The 23778-nt window shown below is 35.0% G+C and overlaps 1 protein-coding gene across 1 annotated transcript in view; it reads right to left on the bottom strand.

Annotated features, from left to right (window-relative positions):
• Positions 1 to 23778, bottom strand: part of TM9SF2 (transmembrane 9 superfamily member 2) — a 76798-nt gene that overhangs the window by 1601 nt on the left and 51419 nt on the right. Inside the window, exons 10-16 of the mRNA XM_001376903.5 lie at positions 19169 to 19301; positions 16695 to 16814; positions 14386 to 14443; positions 8705 to 8864; positions 7361 to 7512; positions 6465 to 6576; positions 1823 to 1994 (exon numbers count right to left, since the gene is read on the bottom strand). Coding sequence (XP_001376940.2) covers positions 1823 to 1994; positions 6465 to 6576; positions 7361 to 7512; positions 8705 to 8864; positions 14386 to 14443; positions 16695 to 16814; positions 19169 to 19301 — 907 coding nt within the window. The remainder of the gene's footprint in view (positions 1 to 1822; positions 1995 to 6464; positions 6577 to 7360; positions 7513 to 8704; positions 8865 to 14385; positions 14444 to 16694; positions 16815 to 19168; positions 19302 to 23778) is intronic.

The following is a 23778-nucleotide window of genomic DNA, read 5'->3' as shown; positions in this document are numbered from 1 at the left end:
TGCCTTGGCCTGAGAATTCCTCCTTTTCGCTACTGGAGACCATACCCAGCTGGTTCCTAAAATGTGCTTTCTAACTTCAGTCTCAAATTCTCATCTCATTCCAATGTGAACCAAGCTCTAGTTGTAAGACTGACATTTAAAAGGAATTAAATGTAAATAAAGAGGGTGGATAATATTCTACCTTACCCTGCCCCACCATGCTACACACCCAGCTTCGGAACTGGAGTCCTAGAAGTAACTCTAGGTCTAGCTCTTTTTCCCATTCCCCGAATTTCAAAGTCTCCTCCTGTTGGGCCTCAATTTCACCATCTCGAAAATGGGATTAATAGCAACTACCTCACAGAATAGTTGTGAGCATCAAAAAAGCACATACAAAGTGAGGTGCTTAATAAATGGTTATTTGCTCCCTCCTTATCTGAACTTTCCCCCTCCCTGTTAAAAAATCCTGCTATCATATGTAAGCCAATTACATGTGTTCAGAACAAGGATTCTCATTCTAATTTTGTGTTATGGACACTTTAGACAACAGTCTAATGAAGCTTCTAGGCCACTTCTCAATAAAACACAAGATTACAGAGAAAACCAAATTATGTTGAAATAGTTATGAATTTTTTTTAAAGTTCAAAGATTTCAAGTCAAGTATACTTCCTTTAAAGTTAAGTTTAAAAATAACCATAAGTATTTTTAAAGTTTATTCACTTATTCATAAAATAAATATTTACCTATTGCATTGTTTAGGTAAATAATAGTTCTTGTTCTCAAAAAAATCTTACAATCTCCACATGGAAATACAAAAATAGGAACATATACAAATAACACACCTACATAACAATATTCAAGGTGCCATAAGACAATATAAAATAGAATTCTAAATGAATTTCCACAAATAATAAGCCATATATTCAGAGAAGACAGAGACTTAGTATGAATATTCTAACTTTAGGCTAATAATATTCAGATGAGAGATCTAGACCCTCTAACATGGAAACAAAACCCTCCTAGTATTGTTTTCTTAAGTTAACCTGACTGCTATTACCTTCCTTCTCTACTGAGCCTAGCCTTAGATGACAGCTTTGTAGAAATCTTATTAAAATATATAAAAGATGCTTCTCTCACTTTTAACCACAGCAAGAAAATTTTCCAAATTTTAACAATTTGTATTTTTGTTTTGTGAGGACCCTCAAGAGGATGGTTGGATTAAAAACCTTGCAAAAGATTGTCTGACACATTTACTTTTTACAAAAAGTTTCTGAACTAAACTGATATTTTATAAATGACTGTCAGATTTTACTTTTTGACACTATTCACTGTATCTGAAACACAAATAGGTACATTAAAAGTATTTATTATTGATGAGAATAGTGCACTATTTCCCAGGCTCTGAACACCCCAGGATGGAACATGGTTATTTAATTTTCTACTTTACTTAGCTAAAGGGCTTTTCATTGTGTGATCTTTACTGGTCCCCGCCTCCCCCATTTCCTCCTTTATTCTCCAATGGAGGACTATCCCTTCTATCCCGAGCTAGATAGATACTATTTCCTTGGCTGAGAGTAGGGAGTATTTGGACAAGTGTGAGCCAAGTGGAAGTTTATGAAGAATGGCTACTTCTGAGAGGCTACCATTACCCCATCCCATACAATTCTCTGCTCTATTTACCTTTCAAGTTTAGTGGATAAACTAACTTTTATACTGTAGGAGAGTGGGGGATTTGACAGGAGAGTGGAAACACAGATTTCATGGAATTTTATAGATGCTATCTGAACTATTAGCCTCAAAATAAACTGAAATGTTTCTAAATGAAAGGAATTTTAATAGTTACCTGTAAAAAGGAAGAAGATCAAGACCATTATCATAGTATAACCAAAGTACAAAATTGTACTGGCTGTTCCTATGATTTGTAGCTTTGAAAAGAAATAGTGTATAGCATATATTAAGAAATATACTGCAGTAAAGCCACTGGTGAGGAATGAACGCCACTGCCAGTGATAATCCTAAGAGGGGGGAAAAACACCCATAAGTAATAAGAAACAAACAGTAGTTCATTAAACAGAATGAAAAAACAAAGTACAGATTATCCAAATGTTCAATTTTAGTCATTAGTTGCAAACCCACGAAACACTTTTCTTTAAACAAGTTGTGCTGATTCTTTCTGAATCTCTATCACATTTCTGCATATAAACCCATCCCTCCAGAATAGAATCCTTTTGTATAACATGGAAAAATAATTACACCCCCCCCCCCCAACCTCAAACAAAACAAACTAATTAAGAATTAAGCAAGTGTATGGGGGCAGCTGGGTGGCTCAATGGATTGAGAGCCAGGCCTAGAGGAGTTCCTAGGTTCAAATCTGATCTCAAGCACTTCCCAGCTGTGTGACCCTGGGCAAGTCACTTAACCCCCATTGCCTAGCCCTTACCACTTTTCTGCCTTGGAGCCAATACACAGTATTGACTCCAAGAAAGAAGGTAAGGGTTTTAGGGGGGAAAAAAAAAAGAAATAAGCAAGTGACAGTGTCTGACAACATAAAAGAACTTCCTACTCCCAAGCCTCCTATTTATGTGCTTAGAGCAGGGAATATCATTTTCATTTGTTTTGGGGGGCAAAAACCAAACCCTTTTCTAAAGGTGCTAAGAAGGATCAAAATCCTTTTCTCTTTCCTACCTCCTTTTCAGTGTTCACAACCAGAAAAGTGTTTATAAGGCTGGCCAAAGAAGAAAGAAAAATCAAACTGTCAAAGACAGTTATATTTAAATCCCATCCCCACCTCAAAAATTCCACATAAACATAAAAAAGTTACTTATATGTTTCCAAATTATTCTTCTCTATTTATAAATTTTTAGTTTTATATATTGGGAAGAATTAAGTTAGGTATAGTCATCAAGCTTGCTTTCAGTTCTTATCTAGAGAATTAAGCAAACTAAGTTTAAATAACAATTTGGTGAGACAACTTTTTATTTACTTTTATTCTGACATGTGGCTTTTGGCCCAGCAGGAACCCTTTTAAAGGAGGTATAAAACAAAAATCTGCAAAGAGATTGGACTTTTAGTGGATGACAGAACCTGGAAACTTTCTAATATAATGTAGACTTTCATGGTATGGATTAAAACATTACAAAACCAAATAGAAATACTTTTAGTATAATCTATAATTCCATTCCTTATATCATTTGCTATTATTAGGTAACTCAAATAATGATGGGAAAAGGCAATAGAAACAATCTAGTAAATCAGAGGTGTCAAGTTCTCCTCTTTTCCTCCTCACAAAAACTTCTAAATGGGCTCCAAAAAGGTTAGAATATAACTTGGAAATGTTTAACAAAATAAAGTTATAATGCAACAAGGATAATGTTAATTTGTGGTTTTGTAAGTCAGTATGAGGTGAGTAGGGATCTGTTTTGTTTGACACCACTGTAATAAATGATGTAGACAGGCTCTAAAAAGAACATTTCTAATGTACTTCTTGACCAGTCTAAAGTAAAATTGTCTTAGAGCATCATATTTAAATCATTAATAAAATTCTCCTTTTATAAGACTGTGCTTGGGGGGCAGGTAGGCAGCTCAGTGGATTGAAAGAGAACCAGGCCTGGAGACAGGAGGTCCTGAGTCCAAATCTAGTCTCAGAAACTCAATAACCATGAGACCCTGGGCAAGTCACTTAACTCCCACTGCCTAGCCCTTACTGCTTTCTGTCTTGGAACATAGTATTGATTCTAAGATGGAAGGTACAGGTTTAAAAAAAGAATTGTCCTTTTCTTAAGACTAAATGGAACAAGAACTATAATAAAGAAATGGTATTTAAAAAATACAAACTTTGATCTTTACATATAAAAATTTAAAAATTAGTTTTAAATACTATAGCACTCACCTGAAGCTACTTAAGTACAAAAATGTCAAATGAATTGACAGCAAGTAATAATTCTGATATTGTCTTATTTTGTGACAGCTTATGTTATGAATCTATAGCCCAGCTTTAGCAGCCATCATCCAGGGAAGTGAGTCAGATATCTCCCCCAACTGCTAATCCAGGGCAAATTAGCCAGCAGCTTAGCTGAAACAGCAAGGCATCCAAGGGAGAGATAAGAGGCAGTACGTGCTAGAAAAGTCCAATCACCACCATCACTTTGACTAGAATTTCCTGAGATCCTAATGAAGACAGTCCAGGTGCTAAACCCAAATGCCTTAGGAACAGCAATGTTTGCAATCCAATATCTGTAGCCAACATCCTGGGAAACCTCACACCCTGTGTAGATGCTGCTTGGCACCTGCTCCTGCAGGAGCTATAGCCACAGCTAATAAAGACCCAGAAATAAAAGTTCTTGTCACCAAAAGTCCTGGCTCTGTCAAACAGTTCAACATCAAAAACTAGTGTGATTTTTAAAAAAAACAAAATGGCATTAAAAAAGAAGGGTTACTATGTGCTTTGCCATTCCATTCTATTGGCTCTTCCATCTGACTTGCAGCTAAAACCTTGTCTAAAACTATTGTGCTATCTCCCTTATTAGAATGGGAGTTCCTGGAGAACAAGAATTGTATGACTTTTCTACTTAAATCCTTAGTGCTTTGCATACTTAAGTGCTTAATAAAAGTTGCACTCATTCATCCAAGTGGGTGATTCAGAATGCTTAATCTTAACCAGATGAAACTGGGTTAAGGCTGATTTTGCCCAGTTAAGGTTAGTTCTCTGTCAACTAAAGTGCTAGATTTTGTCATACGTGTTTCATTGCTCTTTATCTTTTTTTAATAATAAGTATTTAAGAAAAAGAAATCTGTAAAATTTATAATTTTTTAACCAGCATGCCAATGACTATTGGAGGCAATATGGTAATTGGTATTTTGGGGAAGTCAAGCATTTCAAGATAGCTCGAGTCCACAATGAAACAAGATCATATATACTCAAGTACAAGTGAGGTGTAAATGAAAAAATTTTTTTAAAATCAAGCATGGACAAACTATTACTTCAAAACAGTCTAATTAATCATCAGAAAACACTAAATGTTCAGATCACCTGAACTATTGCTATAGGGATTGCTATTTGTTCCTCTATAGAGTGGTTAAGAGCTTCTAAAAGTTGGAAGAATAAAGATTTAAAAAATCTTCTAACCCTTGCTAAGAAGGAAAAATGTTCATTATGGGTAAGACTAAAATACTGATGATGACTAAAAAATAATCTTTTACTGATGAAACACATTTTTTTATTCAAGACTATACCAGAACCACTTTAAGTCCAGATGAACAAAAAGAAATGGTTGTCTTCATTAGACTGTAGCACAACCACTCTCAAATGTTTGGGGGATTTTTTTTAACAGCCAATGGGCATGGAAGGCTTATCCCCATTGAAAGAATTTTGATAAAATACTTATAGAAGAAACCAAATTGTTCTGGAATTTAAAAGGAGATGGAACGACACAAGAGGACCCTTCGTCATAACACGCTTCCCTCATGATTATGAAATTAACCTGAGATGGATATAAATATGCTTCAATGGGCTGTGAACTTGATGATGATGGTGGTGGTGTTGTGATAATAGTTAGCAAAGCACTTTAAGGTTGATAAAATTCTTTATGCAATTATTATCTTAACCTCTCAACCATTCTAAGGGTGCAGGTGGGGTAGGTACTATTATTACACCCATTTAATAGATGAAGAAATTGAGGTAGACTAAGGTTAAAGTGACTTGTCCAGGGATAAACATCTAGTGCTTGTGGCAGGATTTGAACTCAGGTTTTCTCATCTTTGTGAACAGTGTTCTATCCAGTGTGCCATGCAACTGTCTCTTACATGATTTAAAGGTCTCTGAAAACCTATGGGCTACAAGCAAAGATTAATGTTGGAAAATGGACTTGCTCAAAGACATACTTAATAACAGAAGTAATAAAAGTATAGTTTCATAATAAAGAATTTTTAAAACTTATCAAAACCTGGTGAACTCAATGTCAAATCATACAAATCAAAGCAACTGCAATAAAAAGGACATCATTATATTTAAGCAATCCAAAACTGTATAAGGCTTATATTATGGGAATATATTTATTTTAATTTGTCCCTGGTAATTTGCTTAACACTGAAATTTTTCAGTTTAGTAACAAGTATTTTGTGTAATTCCATAACTCAAGCTATTAGCTCTGTTATGAAGATAACCTCAAATTTTTACCTGGTAGATGATCTAAAAAACACAGATAGAGGAACTTCACTGTCAAATTTTTGTGTAAGTCTATATATATTCAAAAAGTCCTCAATGCTAAAAAGCTAATGCGACTCAACGAATTAGAGTTGTATTTTAATTGATTTCATTGCCTAATGATCTTCCTAAAGAAGTTTTAATTTTAACTTTGGAACCTATGCCAAATCTTGCTAAGATGAACTTACACCATACAATGAATAAAATTATACATAGAAATAATTTATGCACAATTATGTCTACTGTTTAAAAATGAGCATAGCTAAAGATTACTAATACATACCTCTGCACACAGATGGAAATAGCAAAGTAGTATTGTTGCCTCAGAACATGTAATAACCAAAATAATAAACACCAGAAATAGGAAGCCAAACATGTAATACATCTGATGAGACCTAAAAATGACAAAATGTCAATTTGAAATGGAAATCATTGTCTCTATTAAAAAATGTCACATTAACTAGTCACTTCTCAAAGTATATAAAAAGTCTGCCTCACCTCTGAAACCAACGTAACAAGTCAAAAAGAATACTAAGGCCTATTAAGGTTAAGGAGAACAAGGAAGGGGGGAGGGGAGGAACACAGCAATTTCATTTATCTAGGCCCTAAAACAGTTACTCAATTTAGAATATATAACTAATTTTCTGTTTCTTCTACCTTTGGTGTTAAAGTTGATACCAATATTAGTTAAATATATATGAAAATATGAAAAATTTATAGTTTGGTACATATCCTAAATGTTAAATTTAAATTTAGTTAAATCTTATTAAAGTTAAAATATTAATAAAAATTCATTATTCACCTAGAAAATCAGGTTAATTCTTAGTTATTATGTCATGGCCATTTTCTTTCTTTTTGATTAATTTATTTAGTCAATTCATGGTTATTTTCAATAGCAACCGTATCAGTACAATTGATCATACAATGATCGTAACACAGCATATATGTTACATATGGTATTCTGAGGAATGTACAGAACAGGGAATCAATAGCATAGAACTTTTGTCTTCATGGAAAAGGTCAAATTTTGACAATTTTTTTTTTGACAATTAAAGATTTCTGATTATTGGATAACTGCCTACATTTATTATATCCATAATATTATTTTTAATATATCAATCATATTGAGCAAACAATAAAGTGATATTTCTGAGAATGAGGTCTTTGTAGTAAGCTTACCAGATACTATTCAGAATAAAGAAAAGTTGTATAAAGATGCACCCAAAGGGCAAAATTCCTCCCATAATAATACCAGGTAATGGTTTTGTGTAAAAGGATTGTTCAGGAATCTGACGAGGGATCTGATTGGTACGGACTGGATGTTCAATGGCCTTTAAGAAAAAAGGAAAGAAATAATTATATATCCATTTAAAATATTCTCTGTACTGGACTATTTGCCAGCTTTTCCCTTAGCTTCCATGCTGACACTAATGGTAAGAGAAGTCTACTTAAGTCATCAAACTGAAATTTGTATTTAAAAGCAATGAACTAGAGACCACTAAGTGCTATATTCAGATCTGGCTTACTGGATTAAGTCACCACTGTTTCCAGCAGCTATCCACTGACTAATGGCTTTAGACAAAGTAAGAAACACACAGAAGTAGATAATGTAGTACTGTGCAAATAGTAGTTAATAACAAGGTACAGCTAGAGTTTTCTTTTTAATTATATACTTATTGGAGAAAAAATCAGCTAGTACTGAAAACTTTGTCAATGTATTTTTTCATATGGAGGTGGAATACTGTCATCTTTACTAAAATTGCTCAATTTTATTAAGAACATAGTGAATACAATGAGGCTGTATGAAGCTTTATGACCACAGGCTATTGGTGATAAGCTCAATTATTGTCCCTTTCATAACACACTACATGATACCATGAAAAAAAAGGAAATTAAAAAGTACCTAAACATATTCATTTATGGGTAGAGATGTTCATTTTTTCTGAAAAGGGTATCAGAAATGCACCCTATAATTTCAGTTCAAGACAGTGATGCCAAATTAGCATACTTTTAACAAATGTTTTGGCTATTAGTACTTTTATTTCATTTGTTGTTGGATGAATAGGTTGAAGGAAATTGAACTTAAAATTTTATTTATGTGCATATACATGCATAAATAGCAACTTCATTTTTCCTTTACACAAATGAACATTTTTGAGAATATAATTTTGCAACAAACTTATTATTTAAGGGAAATGAACCTTTACAGTCAGATTAAGTCTTAAATAAATTATAATCTATTCTATGAAAATACTAATATATGCTTTTATGGATATATTTAAGTGGGAATGGGAGTAGAATAGATAGGATATCATGGAAGTATTGATGCTATACTTTCTGACAGTTAAAAAAAAAAACCTGCAAAACAAGTTTGTAGACTCAATAAACTAAGAATTTATCAAATTCCTGTGAAAACCTGATAAGGCAGAAAAGATAAAGAATTTGCTTCTTTTAAGCTCTGTCAAATCTCAAGTTCTGAATAGAAACTTTCATTTTTTATATACTACATGTCTGTGAACTCACATTTTTCTTAAAACCAAAGTAGGCACCAATAAAAGTCAGTGGCACTGAAATGCAAAACCAAAGGGCCAATATGGCAACCAAAGTCCCAAAGGGAATAGCTGCTGAAGATCCTTCTCCCCACAGAATCAGGTTCATAATAAAGAAATCAGCAAATACAATCCTGAAAAACAAAAGTTTTTTTGATTGAAAAACATGAGAAAAGTAAAAAATGATATTAAATCACTATATGAATAATCATAGGTTAAACAACTGATCCTTACCATTCATATAGTTGTAAGAAAACATCAAATAAAGAGGTCAAACAAATTTTGATCACTGCAAATCTTCTGGGAATGAACTGTTCTAAATAATTCTAATACATTTTATTTAACATTTTAAAGGAAATATTTTTCACATTTTTCACATTCACAATTTTTCACAAAAATTCACATATTATTTCCTTTCCTAAATAACAATATGTTTCCTATTTTTGTAGTGGCAAAGAACTAGAAATTGAGGGGATGTCCATTAATTGAGGAACGGCTGAACAAATTGTGGTACATGTTACTGACAGAATACTATTATGCTGTAAGAAATATGATTTTAGAAAAAGCTGGAAAAATCTGCAGGAACTTAAACAGAGGGAAATAAGCAGAACTGGGAGAACAATGCATATAATAATAATATTGGACAATGATTATCTGTGAAAATTTGGCTATTCTCAGCAATGCAATAATCTAAGACAATCCTAAAAGACTTATGATTATGATATGATGGAGAATACTATCTATCTCCAGAGAAAGAACTGTTGGGGTCATCTTTCACATCAATGTATTTATGGTTTTATTTGGGGGTTTTGGTTATGTATGACTTTACTCTTACAACAATGACCAATATGAAAATGTATTTTGCATGACAATAGATAAAAAATTTTTTAAGTTTTACTGATGATAAAGGGTCACTTTCATGAATATCAACTATTGCATACAATAGATATATGTGGTATGGAAATAGAAATTTGCTTTCTATCTTTTGCCTATTTCTCAAGAATGGAGTGAGTGTGCAGCTTCATTCCTTCATTGGCAATATAAAATAGCTGCCTGCCTACATTATTGACTACTGAATCAAAGGTATGAGCAACCTTGTCTCAGGTGGTTTTCTTGCCTTCGTCAGCATTTTTAAAAAATAGTATATGTTATTTCTGCATCACATGAATGATATTCTTTGTCTGCCTGTATGTGCTCTTGTTTGCAAGGTGTGAAGGAACAGTTTCATCATTTCAAGGATTTGTGCAAGTATATTCTGGAACAAACACACAAAGCCTAATAATTGATTATCATCACATATGCCAGGTCAAAATTTTCTATATGATAACTTATATAATACATTAATGTTTGACTCTGTACATAATTCTAGGTACAAGCAATATTAAAAATGCCTTCTTTATAATACTAAAGGAAAGTCCTTTAGAGTCAATGAATGATAAAGCAACATCCTCATGGAATCTTTTTTTTAAATAGCATTTGATATTCTGAAAAACCTAGTCCTAAAATCAATGAACATTAGGAGAGCAAGAAAACAATAACTATACTCATGAAGGCTTCCTGAGGATGAACACATTTTCCTAAAAACAATAATACAGTTATGTAATGTTATAAAAATTGCCAATGGACATTCAGATTCAGTATTTCATTTATTCAGCACAACTACCCTGTGTTGCAGGTTGAGCAACTATGATTATCATCATTTTATAGAAGACAAAACTGTGGCTTGGAAAAGTTTGGTCATTTGCTAAAATAGTAAGTGGTGCAAACTGGAACTGAAATATAGGTGTGCTGAATTCTAGCTCAATGTTCTTTTTATTATACTACACAACCTACCTGCCTTTATCTAGCAACAGGTTAGCTTTGCTATCTTCAGGTAAATATATATGTATCCTACTCCTACAAGCTATGCAACCAGCGACAAATTATTAAACATGAGTGTGTGTTTACTTTGCCTACAAAAGGGGGAGAATAATCCTCATGTTATTTATCTTAAAGGATTGTTGGGGGTAAAGTGCTTTATAAATTTTAAAACACTATGTATAAGTGAGATATTTTTATTCTAATTATTAGTTGTCAAGGCCCAAGTTGGCAAGTAGTGTCCAAACAGTTTAGTTTCTTCAGCATAAAAAAAAAAAATTTCTCAGAAGATAAATTGTTGCCAGAGAGTACTTCTTTCCTCTTAAGAAAAAAAAGCAATAATTTTTCTTATAGTGTCACTTTTTAAAACCACATTTATAAATCTGCATCAAGGTAGAATGCTTAAACCCCACTTCACAAAACTCATTCAATTTTGAAAGTGCTCATAAAAGAGAATCCTCTGAGGCAGCTATTTGGCTCAGTGAATAGAAAGCTAAGTAAGAGACAGGAGTCCTAGGCTCAAATCTGCCTCAAATATTTCCTCCCTGTGTTACCCTAACTGTTTAGCCCTTATTGGTCTTCTGCCTTGGAACTGAACTTAGGATTGATTCTAAGACAGAAGGTAAGGGTTTAAAAAAAAAAAAAAGGTAGGATATGCTCTCTTTTAACTGAGAATTGATAATACTTTATTTAAAAAAGTGGTGTAAGTGTTCTAATTCAAGTAGGTGCTTAGCACAGTTCAGCACAGTAGTTGAAGATAATTCATATAATCTTCAACTTGAACAACTACCTTTATGAACCCTGTTATCCCATAAGGTCAATAATACAATAATTCATAGATGTTTTATGGGGTTCATCCATTTCAAGTCATGTATAAATGTCAATTTTTCCTTTAAGGTAGCAAAACTTCCTTATACTTCTGTGCTTTGTCTTTTACTATAAATGTGGAATCCACAAGATGGGATCCACAATGCAGTGAAAACTCTATCCTGCAACTTGTACATATACTGGAGCATATGATAGATTTATGCCTTCTCCTTATTGCTGTAAAATGAAAAACACCTCTCCCCCAGTGCCCAATTACGTAAATATACCATTGGGCATGCTCTTGGTATAACATCTTTAGGGGTCTGAGCTGCAGGAGGCTAGCTGTTTGTCTTTTCCCCTATATTCCATCCTACATACAGCCAGAGATTTATCTATGCCTTTGCCTTCTAGGGCTATTGAAGTATAGGTAACTGTTTGCTCCCCCACATACTGTAGAAGTATTCAATTCTTTGTCTCTGTTGCTGGCTCTTTTCTTTTAGATTGTCTGGTGCTAGCTATCCTGGTTAACTGCTTGTGATCTCTACCACTGCTGCCACCTCTCACATAATAGGTGCTCGATAAGTGACTGTTGCATTGATTCCCTGTTATATGCTTTCCCCCCCTTTCTTGTCTCTTCTAAGGTCTCCTGTGGTCTCTCCTGTACTTCTCAGTTTTCAGGAGAAAAGGCTGGCCCAGGTTTTTACAAACACTGTCAGCCAATCAACCTGCTCCTTTCCTTCTGGTGAGGGAAAAGTCAATCACAGTCTGTTAAAGCACAATCTTTAGCTTTTCTTGGCTATTTTTGTTGTTGCTAGGAGGTTGGAAGTTTTTGTTTTTTCTACCTAAGCTTTTTTTTCTGCCTAACTTCTGAACTATTCTAGATATATGAAGATATCAGATATAGGTTTTCAGAGGTTTTACTAGTCTTTATTCCTTGATCTAATGAGACTGGATTATTAGGAGTTAATATTCTTTCTTAGAAGACAGGAATGCATGCTTATCTCAACTATCTTCAGGAGGGAAGTTTTTACTGTAATTAAACAGAAAATTTTAGACATAGGGTACTATAAAACAATTGTAATGAGAACTGAGAAAGACCATCAAAATAATTTTTAGGAAGAGAAAACAAATCTTCTAGCTAAAACTTACTGCCAAACTAGAAGTACTTAATTTTACAGATAAAAATAAATGTCACAGAGACATCCAAAAAATAGCTCTTGAATAACCTTCTCTTTGAGACTTAGTAAACAAACTATAGTACAAAGCAGTAATTATCAAAATGTACTATTAAAAAACAGAAGTTGATCCAGGAGTAAATGAACATTACACAGAACAGTGTTTAATGACAAAAACTGCTGGAACAAGAAAGCAGCAGGAATTACATATAGATCAAAGCTAACATCATAAACTAAGATAAGCTTAAAATGGATATATGCCAAGATATAAAAGGTGATAGAATAAGAGGAGCAAAGAAATAAATGTATTTTCAACCATGGTCAGAGGAAGAGAGATTATAAAAGATAAAACAGATTTTGATTTAAGTTTTTCTAACAAAACAAATCAATGTAGTTAAAATTATAAAGTAATAAACAAATAAGGAAAAATATTTTGCAGCAACATTTCTCTAATAAAAGACTGGCATGTGATATATATAAAAAATTGGTTCAAATATATGAGAACAAGAGCTATTTCCTGACAAGACAAATGACCAAAGGATAAGAACAGACAATTTTCAAAATGAGTCCAAACTATAAAAAAAATATATATAAAAATGCCACAAATAATAATAAGAAAAACAATTAAAAGACCCCCCAAGGCTTCCATTGCCCATCGATTAGAAAAATGACAGTTGTTAGAGGAATTGTGGGAAAACAGGCACATCAATGCACTGCTGTTTTTAACCCTTACCTTCCAAGTTAGAATCAAAGCTGTGTATTGGTTCCAAGGCATGGAGTGGTATGGGCTAGGCAATGGTGGTTAAATGGCTTTCCCAGAGACACACAGCTAGGAAGTGTCTGAGGCCAGATTTGAACCGAAGTTCTCCCATTTCTAGGCCTGACTCTCAATCCATTGAGCCACTCAGCTGCCCTCCATTAATGCACTATTGGTGAAACTATGAATGAATTCAGACTTTCTAGGGAAAAATTTGGAACTATACCCAAATAATGACTAAACTGTGCACATGTGCACCAGTGATACTCTTCGGTCTATACTCCAAACAGATCAAAGAAGAAAAGGACACAAATTTACAAAATATAGCAGCAAATTTTATTATAGAATCTGCAACAACATCAATTGGAGAATGACTGAACAAAATATGGTATATGAAAGTAATAGAGTATCATTGTGCTATAAAATCATCGAAGCAATGGCTTCATAGAAAAGCTGGTATGATTTGTTTGTATGAAGTAATGCAGAATGAATTGAGTGAGCAGAACCCCAAATCACGCATACAATAAAATCAAACAACTGTGAAGGACTTAAGAAATCTGATCAATGAATAAGATAGTCAACTACAATTCTAAAAGATAAATCAAAGACTCAAGATGCAGAATCAGGACCATATCTTTGGACATGGTCAAGATGGGGATTTGTTTTGCTTGATTATGTTCATTTTTAACAAGGATTATTGTCCTGCCTTGCCACCCCTCCCCCACAACAGGCAAGAAGCAGAGTTAGAAGAATCCTTATGATGTTGCCAAAGAAAGGAAGAGGAAAAAAATCAGATGGTTATTGAAAAAAATGTTTTTAATGCACTGTAAAGAACAACTGAAGGAAACAACCAAGGCAGCTTTCAAACTTAAGCAATGAATTTATTATATATTTAAAAGTAAAAGACGTATGCTCATTTTATTTAGTATTTTAAGTTCACAAAGAAGTGAATTAAATTAATTTTATTTTTAAATTCAAAAAATTTTAGAAAAATTTCTGCTCTACCCTCTTTTAACTTTCTTATTATACACAAAGATGTTGGCGGAAGAATTCACTTACCCTGGACAAAGAAACGATGTTAATAGCACGTTTGTTTTCCATTTCTCACCACCAAATGCTATAGAAGAAAATAAAATTATAGAAAATAGTCTTTTTCAAAAAAGAGAATACAACATACAATTCTTCTAATTATTATGTTTACTATCAAAACAAAGTCATTCAAAGAATGTCCTTAGTTAAAAACATTTTGCTTCCCTACCAATAGAGGGTTCAAAATGGAGAAAGCCCTAAAGGTTCTATGTTGGGGCTCGTTTATGATCTAGGCATTTTTATTTCAATGTAATACGAAGTCTAAGATCAAAGTATAAGGGGGCTGACTGGTGAAGGTGTGTGTGTTGGGACTGCATTAAGCAAAACTCATTTCTGTTCTGTCTAAGGATGTGCTGTGTCCTTAAAGCACATTTCACCAGGTTGCCTGAGAATCAATAAGAAGTTAAATGGATTTGGGATGTGTGAAGTTGGAAAAGATGAAAAGGATTGAACAATGTCTATCTGACAGAACAAAAGAACATAGGGAAAGCTCTATGGCTACATTCTCTCTTTCCCAGAATTTAAGTCAATCTGATTCAACCTACAACTGAATAAGAATAATTCCTATATCATCTAAGATACATTTCTTCCATTTTAACAGCTTTAATTATTATAAGTTTTACCTAACATCATGCCTACATCTTCCTCTAAACCCACCCCATTACTTCTACTTTTCTGCCCTCTGGGACAGAGAACAAATATAATCCTTCTTCAATACTATAGCCATCAAAATACTTAAAAAATAGTTATCATGTTCCCAATGACACTTACTTGGGTACTTTTTTTTTTTAAACCCTTACCTTCCATCTTGGAATCAATACTGTATATTGCCCAGGGTCACACACTTAAGAAGTGTCTGAGGCCAGATTTGAACCTAGGACCTCCCGTCTCTAGGCCTGGCTCTCAATCAACTGAGCTACCCAGTTGCCCCGACCTGGGTACTTTTAAAATTATGCTGTTTTAACCATGATAGGGATTAGAGTTTGTTGTGACTAGATTAACATAGCACCATTATGACCTATTATTATGCCTTCACTATACAGAAAATTATGCTGTAATGGAATTATACCTAATGTACATTGTTTTAGTAATACTAAGCTTAGCCAAGATCAAAATTTTAAAAGACAAGCTGTTTTCCCTTATGTAGAAATAACCATTCCACTGGCTTGAATAAAACTATGTAATGGAGTCTAACTGTAGGAGAAATAAACTGCTATAATTTATAATTACAATTAGTGTTTTAACTATGGATTTTAATTTTTCTAAATAAATGAAAGGCATGTTAAGCGTATTAATTCTTAAAAAGCAATTTTAGAATCAAAGGTGCTTAAAGCCTAAGGCTTAAATAATTTGTCAATAAGAATATGAAAAGAAACATGTTGTGCTTACATCTTGATACCAAAGTCCAAAAGAAACATTTTAACTTGTTAAATTGTCTTAAAGCTATAACCAAAAAACCACAAAGTAGACACTAACAAAAAGTTAAGCAAAATAGCCACAGACCGCTTGTAATTAATACTTTGTATATTTTTACTTCACCATTTGTTAAAAGGAAGCCCGAATGCTCAGTGACAACTGGTTTTAACCTTTAATTTCCAAATACAAAATTCCTATTTTAAGAATATTATAATCTATACTAATGAGACACAATACAGCTATTGATGGAAACATTCTAATTCCCGCTACACACAGGCCAAACAATATAATCCGGTGTCCCAAAAGTCTTAGTGTGGTTTTAAACTGTTAGTGCTTAAAACTTTGGGACTATCCTATATTTAACCTTTGGCAACTATTGCTGGAGAAAATGATAATTCCTATATTTTATGATTTTCTGAAAAATAACTCTTACTATAGTCTTTTATTTCCCCATGCAGGTATATTCCTTGCAAACCTGAACATATTGGGATGATCACTCTTTTATTAAAAAAAAAAAAGTCAATAGGGCTTCTATAAATACTGAGTTTCTTGGGAAAGATACTGGAGATATTTCACTCCTTGACACTGAAAAAGCCAAAAAATTAAGCAACTTCAACTTAAAATATTAGGTATTACTGATAACAGAGGATCCATTAGAAATAAAACCTAAGCAGTCCTGAAATTATAATGTAAATCAATGGAAGGAACATAGCATTTTACTTACATACTTAAAAAAAAGTTGCATGCCAAATTATTTTGACATCACTCTTGCAGCAAACTGTACAAATTTATAAAAGAAATACTACGATAAGTCTGGACTAATGAACTTATACATCCGTTTATTTTATACAGCTTTTACTTACATTTATAGAACCTGGCAGCAACATAACCTGCTGGAGTTCCAAGCAGCACCCATAGTACCACAGCACAAGTCATAAGAGCTCCTCTGTTAGCAGGTGACAAAAATCCAAGGCAAGCAAAAACTAAAAGGTAAAATTTAATTTGTCAAATATTAATATTTTGTTTACCTGGTTTCATTAGTTATTATCTGGTAAAATTGATTTTTTAAAAGGGGAAACAATTAGAGGAACTAACAAAGCATACATATATGTAGTTGTGCTTGGGTTTAGCATTATTTAGAGGATGTTCAATGTGATCAATGGATTGTTTAATAAAGGTTTCTTATCACAGACAACCATACTTGATTATCTCCTAAATCAATAGTAGCCAATTTGAAATCTAATGTTCACTATTAATATTATTAGTGGTCTAAAAGTATTATTTCCTTTAAAGGAACAGAAATGTTACATGGTAGAGACACATGAGGGCACTCTAAGCAATAATTAATCAAGGGAAAAAAACTCACTTTCAAAGTTATATGAAAATGATGAAAAAGACTATTATTTTAATAATAATGATGGCCAGTATATGAATAACATTTTTAAGGTTCACACAAAGCTTTGCATATATTATAGCTTTGGCAATAGTGAATTCTAGTCCAGGCTACTCTTTACACTACTATGATAACAGTGATTATTCAGTATTCCTTCAAGACTCAAATCAAGCACCCCCTTTGACATGAAGCCTTTTCTGTTTCCTCAACTGCTAGTTTTCATGCCATCCTTCCACTAGCTTGAACTTCTTCTGCATATAATTATGTAAAGGCTGCCTCCCACGATAGAATAGGAGTTGCTTAAGAGAAATAATAAGTTCATTATTGTTTTTACATCCCCAGCAGCTAGCACAGTGCCCAGCACATAGCAGATCCTTAATGAAGCTGAGCTGTCTCTAGGAGAGGCTTCTAATAGATCTGGAATCTTGATAATTAATATCTGAAAGAAAACCATAACTAAGTGTTGCCTGATTTAGTTGTCAGATAACTCCAGACTATCCCAGGTTTCTGGCAGCTTTCCCCTGGAGCCAGTTTAGAAAAAAGGCAGAAGGAACTTCTTATATGGGGGTAGCTCAGAAGAAAACAACTAAAAAGATTCATGACAGACCTTGAACTTTCCTCACATTCTTTTTCTCATTTATTCTCTACTTTTTGGTGACATTTTCTAGATCAAGAAAGCCTGTTTCTCTAATAACTGGCCTTGATGAGGAAGGGAAAGGGCAGTAATGAAACTAAATAAAATTTTAAAGCAGGAAAAATTTGTCATTCCCATTTCTTCATCACTTCCCCTTCAGTGCCCTCTTATGATCCTCTCCAACTGTTTCAATGCCTCCACATCCACCATGGCATCTTTCTTCATTTCAAAATTACATTTCCCCACTCCTTACCTAACCTTGCCACACATTTTTTTTTGCCCCAGTAAAGAAACACTTTCTATTCCCATATCTTGGCTGATTTCAATGAGGTGTCTGGTTAAGCTACTCTTGATAACTGTGTTGGTGAACCTATGGCATACGTGGCAGAGAAAGATGCTTCTCTCCCCCTCTATGCACACTTGAGAACTACTCCTCACTCCTCTCCAGTTTCTGCTCTCTCTCTGAGATCTAACCTCTAGCCTGGTCCCTTGTCCTGGAGCTACATGGTATACAATCTCATAAGGATCCAGACATTGAAAATTCATACTTAGCTACAGGCTTGCTTTAAGAAATTGAATTCAAACTGATTATAGTTCACCTTGTAAGAGTTTAAATGGGATTATAGTCCTTATTAAATCAATACCTAAAATCTCTTTGCAAATACTTAGCTTTATAGCTTAGGCAGGTAGTTCTGTCACACTGGATTAAGTAGTGGGTCCAGAATCAGAAATGTCTTAGTTAAAATTCTGCCTCAGATACATACTATCTATGTGACCCTAAGCAAGACAAATAATAGGAAACTCAGAGTTAATGTGAGGATCAAATGAGATATTTTTTAACTCACAGTAGCCTCTATATAATACTAGCCATTACTATTATGATTAGTTTTTATTTGTTTATAATTTAAAATGAGAGGGACCACTGATTCCCACTAAAGAATAGGATTGAGCACTTAGAGAAAAGTAGTTCAACCCCTTCATTTTACAGATTACAAAATTAAGGATTTAAATTCAGAGGCCATAAGGGCCATGGTGGCCAAACCATTCATTTTACAGAAAATGGGACTTAGATTCCAAAAGATTAACTTAAAAGGCATGCAAGAAACAGCAGAATTAGGATCTAAATTCATTTTTTATGATTCTAAGTCAAGTAAACTTACCCTCCCTACCATATTTTCTCTCCTGAACTCAGGGGTCATAGGAAGGGAGTTTCAATTTTAGGTCAACTACTCCAATCCCCTCGTTTAGCAAGCTGTTTTTCATGTAAGTATTTGATAAAACACTTCTCATTTTCTTTCTTTCTTACTTACATAGAGTCACAAAAGTCATAATTAAAATCTGTGTCCCTGATCCCAGAAAGACTGACAACAGCATTCCTTTTCTTGGAGGACGGAATATATCACCATGAACCAATTTCCAGCCAAATTCTTCCTGAGCATCCTCCTAAGAAGCAAATACAGTAAGTATTAAACTTGCAAGAAAGGATCTCCCAATTATACTTAGTACACAAATAAAATAAATTAAGAAACCAAATAATTAACAGCATTAGTTAATCCAAATTTGAAAGCAACAAAATTTCAACTTGGAATAAGCTCAGAAACTTTGTTGATGTTTCTTTTTCCAAAGTCAGAATTATGGTTTTAAATAAAATGTGGTTCAAAAAGAAACTTTGAAAAGATGATCTCCAAATTACTAATAATTAGACTAGTACAAACTAAAGTAACTCATGAGGTTCTACCTCCTGCTGCTTCTATGAAATATTAAATAGCTATTAAAGGCTTGCCTGGGCAGCATACCAATAAAGCATTTTAAAATGATGTCATTCTTAGGAAACAATCAAATGGATAATTATTTTGTGCATCTCTGATGTGGGTAGTAGGGTTGCTCTGGCAGAGAAAAATTATGCACAACTAGTTTCCCAATTTGTGGTAAGAGAGGTAATAATAACTGAAATTTCCCTATCATCCTACTACTAGAACAAGAATTTCTTATCGTATTTAGACAAATAAGTTGTTCCATTAAGACAGTACAGGAAGCCTCCTGTACTGCCATTTCACAAGTCACTTACTTAATGAACTTGTTATTCTAAAGTTCATTTATCTAAAATGATAAAAAAAAATTTAAAGTTCTAATTTATATAACAGGAGCTATGCCTTAGTTCCTGTAACATCAAATGCTTTTTTCTATAATGAAAATAAAAACCCATTATTCTATTATTAGTTTTCCATTGATATAATGTCATGTCAAAGGTTATTAATAGATTAAAATGGGAAGGCTGAGAATACAACCTTCAAAGTTTAATTTTAATAGTGTCCCAAAAATCTTAGTATAGTTTTAAACTATTAAAACTTAAATACAGAGTGCATCAAAAGTCTCAGTGCAGTGACCCTGCGTATCTGAAGGACTGTACTGTTTCCCAGAGTTTGGGTTTTTTAAAAGGATTTTCTAAGGAAAAAAAAAAGAAGTACTATTTTTACAGTCTAAGAGGTCTCTCCTGAGGTGTGAATTGGCACTTATTTTCAAAGAAAGAATATTTGTACCGCAAAGGGTTTATCAAAATTATTTTTTAAAGCAATGGTCATTTTAATTAGATATAAATGTTTGTTTTTATAATAATTCAAATTTTTTCATTAGCTAATTCATCTACTTTGCTTTATTTCCTTCAGATTTAAGAAAGAAAATACATCAATGATGATTCTAGTTCTCTACAAAAACATGCTACAAGAGACAATTTCAATTATATGCATTAATGAGGTTACAAGTTCAAGTGTGAACATTTCCTCCACTGTCTGGTTAATTTATATTGTCCCTCCATTAGAATGGAAACTCCTTGAGGGCAAGACAGTATTTTTATTTTTTCTGTTACCACAACACTTATCACAGCTTAATATATGCTTGCTGATTAACTCTGTCACATCAGTGTCATTTAGTCTTTTAATTAACAGACTAACAGAGGAGCCAAACACAATACCTGACATATCTGTGAGAAAAGTGAATGAGTAAAGAATGTAGAGTCAGTTATAGTAAAGAGTCAGAAGCAATGAAATAGCAGCCCTATGACTACAGTCTATTTACATTATATACTGAGTGACAGGGCCTAAGCAATGACCTTTACAAAAGGAAGCCCACACAAGCTGAAGGTAGATAATGAGGCAAAAATATTAAGGAAAATCACTATCCTAGACTGTAAACTAAAAAACTGGTTCCAGGCCTAGTTCCACCATGGAGCATATGACCTTGGGAGACTGATAACATATCTGTTTACATTTCCCCATATAGTAAGTCTGCCTATACTTGCTTCACAGTGGAATTATAACATGAGACCTATAAAGGAATATAGCAAAACCACTAAAAGGGTAGAAGGAAATGATCAATAAAACCTACTTTTAATGTTTACTGTTTTGTGTTTCAATTTTAAAAAGGTATAAGATGACAACAATTGAGAGACAAGTTTCAAGTAACACTTAGTTGGAAAACCAATGAAGACTGAATATGTTATGGAACCAGTGGTAGTCTCTCGTGATCAAGAATGACTATTGTCTTTGTGCAGTTTCATCTACGGTGTACCCTCATGTGGCTTTGAAGTCCAAAGGCTGAGGCGCAGAGTCTGTGGCACATGGGGCCTGGGACGCTGGTTGTTACGGGAGGTGCAGTTGTGGCCTGGTGTCGGTGTTCACGCGCAGCGGCAAGACGTCGACGTCGCTCATCTTCAAAGGTGGTGGCAGCATGGTGAATGTGGGTTTGCCAGCTGCTTCTGTCAGAGGCAGTGAGTTCTAGTTGCTTTGGTGTCATGCCAGCCCACTTTAAGTTGGACTTTAGCTGATCCTTGAATCTTTTCTTTGGTCGACCTTGTTTCCCAAGTCCAGCTGACAGTTCACCATAGAATACCTGTCTTGGTATTCGCTGTGGGTCCATGCGGATGACGTGTCCAGATCATCGTAGCTGGGTTTCAAGGACCATGACTTCGATGCTGGTGGAGTTGGCTCTGTCGAGGACTTCCTGATTGGTGATTCGGTCCTGCCATCGGATCCTCATGATTGACCGGAGGGAGCGTTGGTGGAATTGCTCCAGCTGTTTCATGTGCTTCCGGTACAGTGTCCATGTCTCACAGCCGTACAGGAGCGAGCTGAGGACCACTGCGTTATACACTTTGAGCTTCGTCGCAGTGCTTACACCTCTGTGTTGGAGGACTTTGCAGCGTAGCCGCCCGAGTGCCTGGCTGGCCTTTTGGATCCTGGCATTAATCTCTTGGTCTAGGGACCCTTCGTTGGCGATGGTGCTGCCCAGGTACTTGAAAGTGTTCACGTTAGAAAGCTGCGTGCTGTCGATTGTAATGCACAGCTGGTTCGTTGGCCTCCCTGGTGCAGGTTGGAACAGCACCTCTGCTTTGCTGAGGCTGATAGTCAGGCCAAACAGTTTTGTTGTGGTGGAGAACCTGTCCACAATGGTTTGGAGATGATTTTCTTGGTGGGCCATGAGAGCACAGTCATCTGCAAAGAGAGCTTCCAGGATGAGTCTCTCTGTTGTCTTTGTTTTTGCAGTCAGGCGGCGAAGGTCAAATAGTGAGCCATCCAGTCAGTATTTGATGTAGACTCCCAGGTCTAGATCCATCACAGCATGTCGTAATACTTGGGTGAAAAATAGGTTGAATAGTACTGGAGCGAGGACACAGCCTTGTTTCATGGCATTGGAGATGTTGAAGCGATCGTAAGTCTCTCCACCAGATAGGACTTCCCCTGTCATGTCGACATGAAAGCTGGATCAGTTTGACGAATTTTGCTGGGCAACCGAGCTTGCTGAGGATCACCCACAATGCGTCCCTGTTCACTGTGTTGAACGCCTTTGTCAGATCTATGAAGACAATGTAGAGACTCAGGTTCTGCTCAAGGCATTTTTCCTGTATTTGCCTCACTGTGAAGACCTTGTCGATGGTGCTGCGATCTGGTCGGAAGCCACATTGTGATTCAGGCAGGTTCTGCTCTGAAACAGATGACAGGAGTCTGTTGAGTATAACATGGGCGAGGATCTTTCCAGCAGTGGAGAGTAGTGAGATGCCTCTGTAGTTGTCACAGGCTGCTTGTGAGCCTTTGTTCTTGTATAGGGCTACGATGGAGGCATCTCTGAGTTCTGGGGGCATGTCTTCCTCTTCCCATATGCTGGTCAGCACTATGTGGAATGCCTGGAGCGCCTTTCCATTTAAGGTCTTGTACACCTTGGTTGGGATCCCGTCTTTACCGGGTGCCTTGCCTGCACTCATTTGTTTAATGGCTTTTTGGACTTCCTCTATTGAAGGAGGGACGTCAAGTTGTTCAATGGAGCGGTTTTGGGGGATCTGGTCAAGGGCACTTTGGTCAACTGAAGAGGGTCGGTTGAGAAGCTGACTGAAGTGTTCTTTCCACCTGTTGCTGATGCCTTTTTTATCTTTTATGAGAGTGTCACCGTCAGAGGATAGCAAGGGAGTGGTGGTGGGTTTTAATGGCCCACAGACAGTCTTGAGGGCACTGAAAAATTGTTTATAGTTTTTCGTGTTAGCAAAGCGCTGGATTTTTCTGCCTTTTTTTCCCACCATCGGTCTTGCATCTTCCTGATCTCACCCTGCGCAGTGGCTTGGAGAGACTTGAATCTGTCCTTTTTAGGAGCAGAGTTTGGGTTATTTTGCCACTCCATAAAGGCTTTGTTCTTCTTGCTCAATAGGTCTTCAATAGCAGTGTTGTTCTCGTCGAACCAGTAGTTCGTTGTTTGGGTCCTAGGACTGCCTTTGATGTTTGGTTCCATTTCTCTGTTGGACTTCCAGTGAGTGGTCCCTTGGCAGACAGCTTGTTGTCCAGGCAGGACTGGAATATTTGCAAATAAGATGGATCTCTAAAACGACTCACATTGTAAAATGCGCGAACTGTCTGGGCGCGTTTTGGATGGCGAG

This window comes from Monodelphis domestica, chromosome 8, assembly GCF_027887165.1.
Source record: "Monodelphis domestica isolate mMonDom1 chromosome 8, mMonDom1.pri, whole genome shotgun sequence".
Classification (NCBI taxonomy): domain Eukaryota; kingdom Metazoa; phylum Chordata; class Mammalia; order Didelphimorphia; family Didelphidae; genus Monodelphis; species Monodelphis domestica.
Note: the sequence above shows the minus strand (reverse complement) of the source record. Positions and strands in the feature narration are given on the sequence as shown.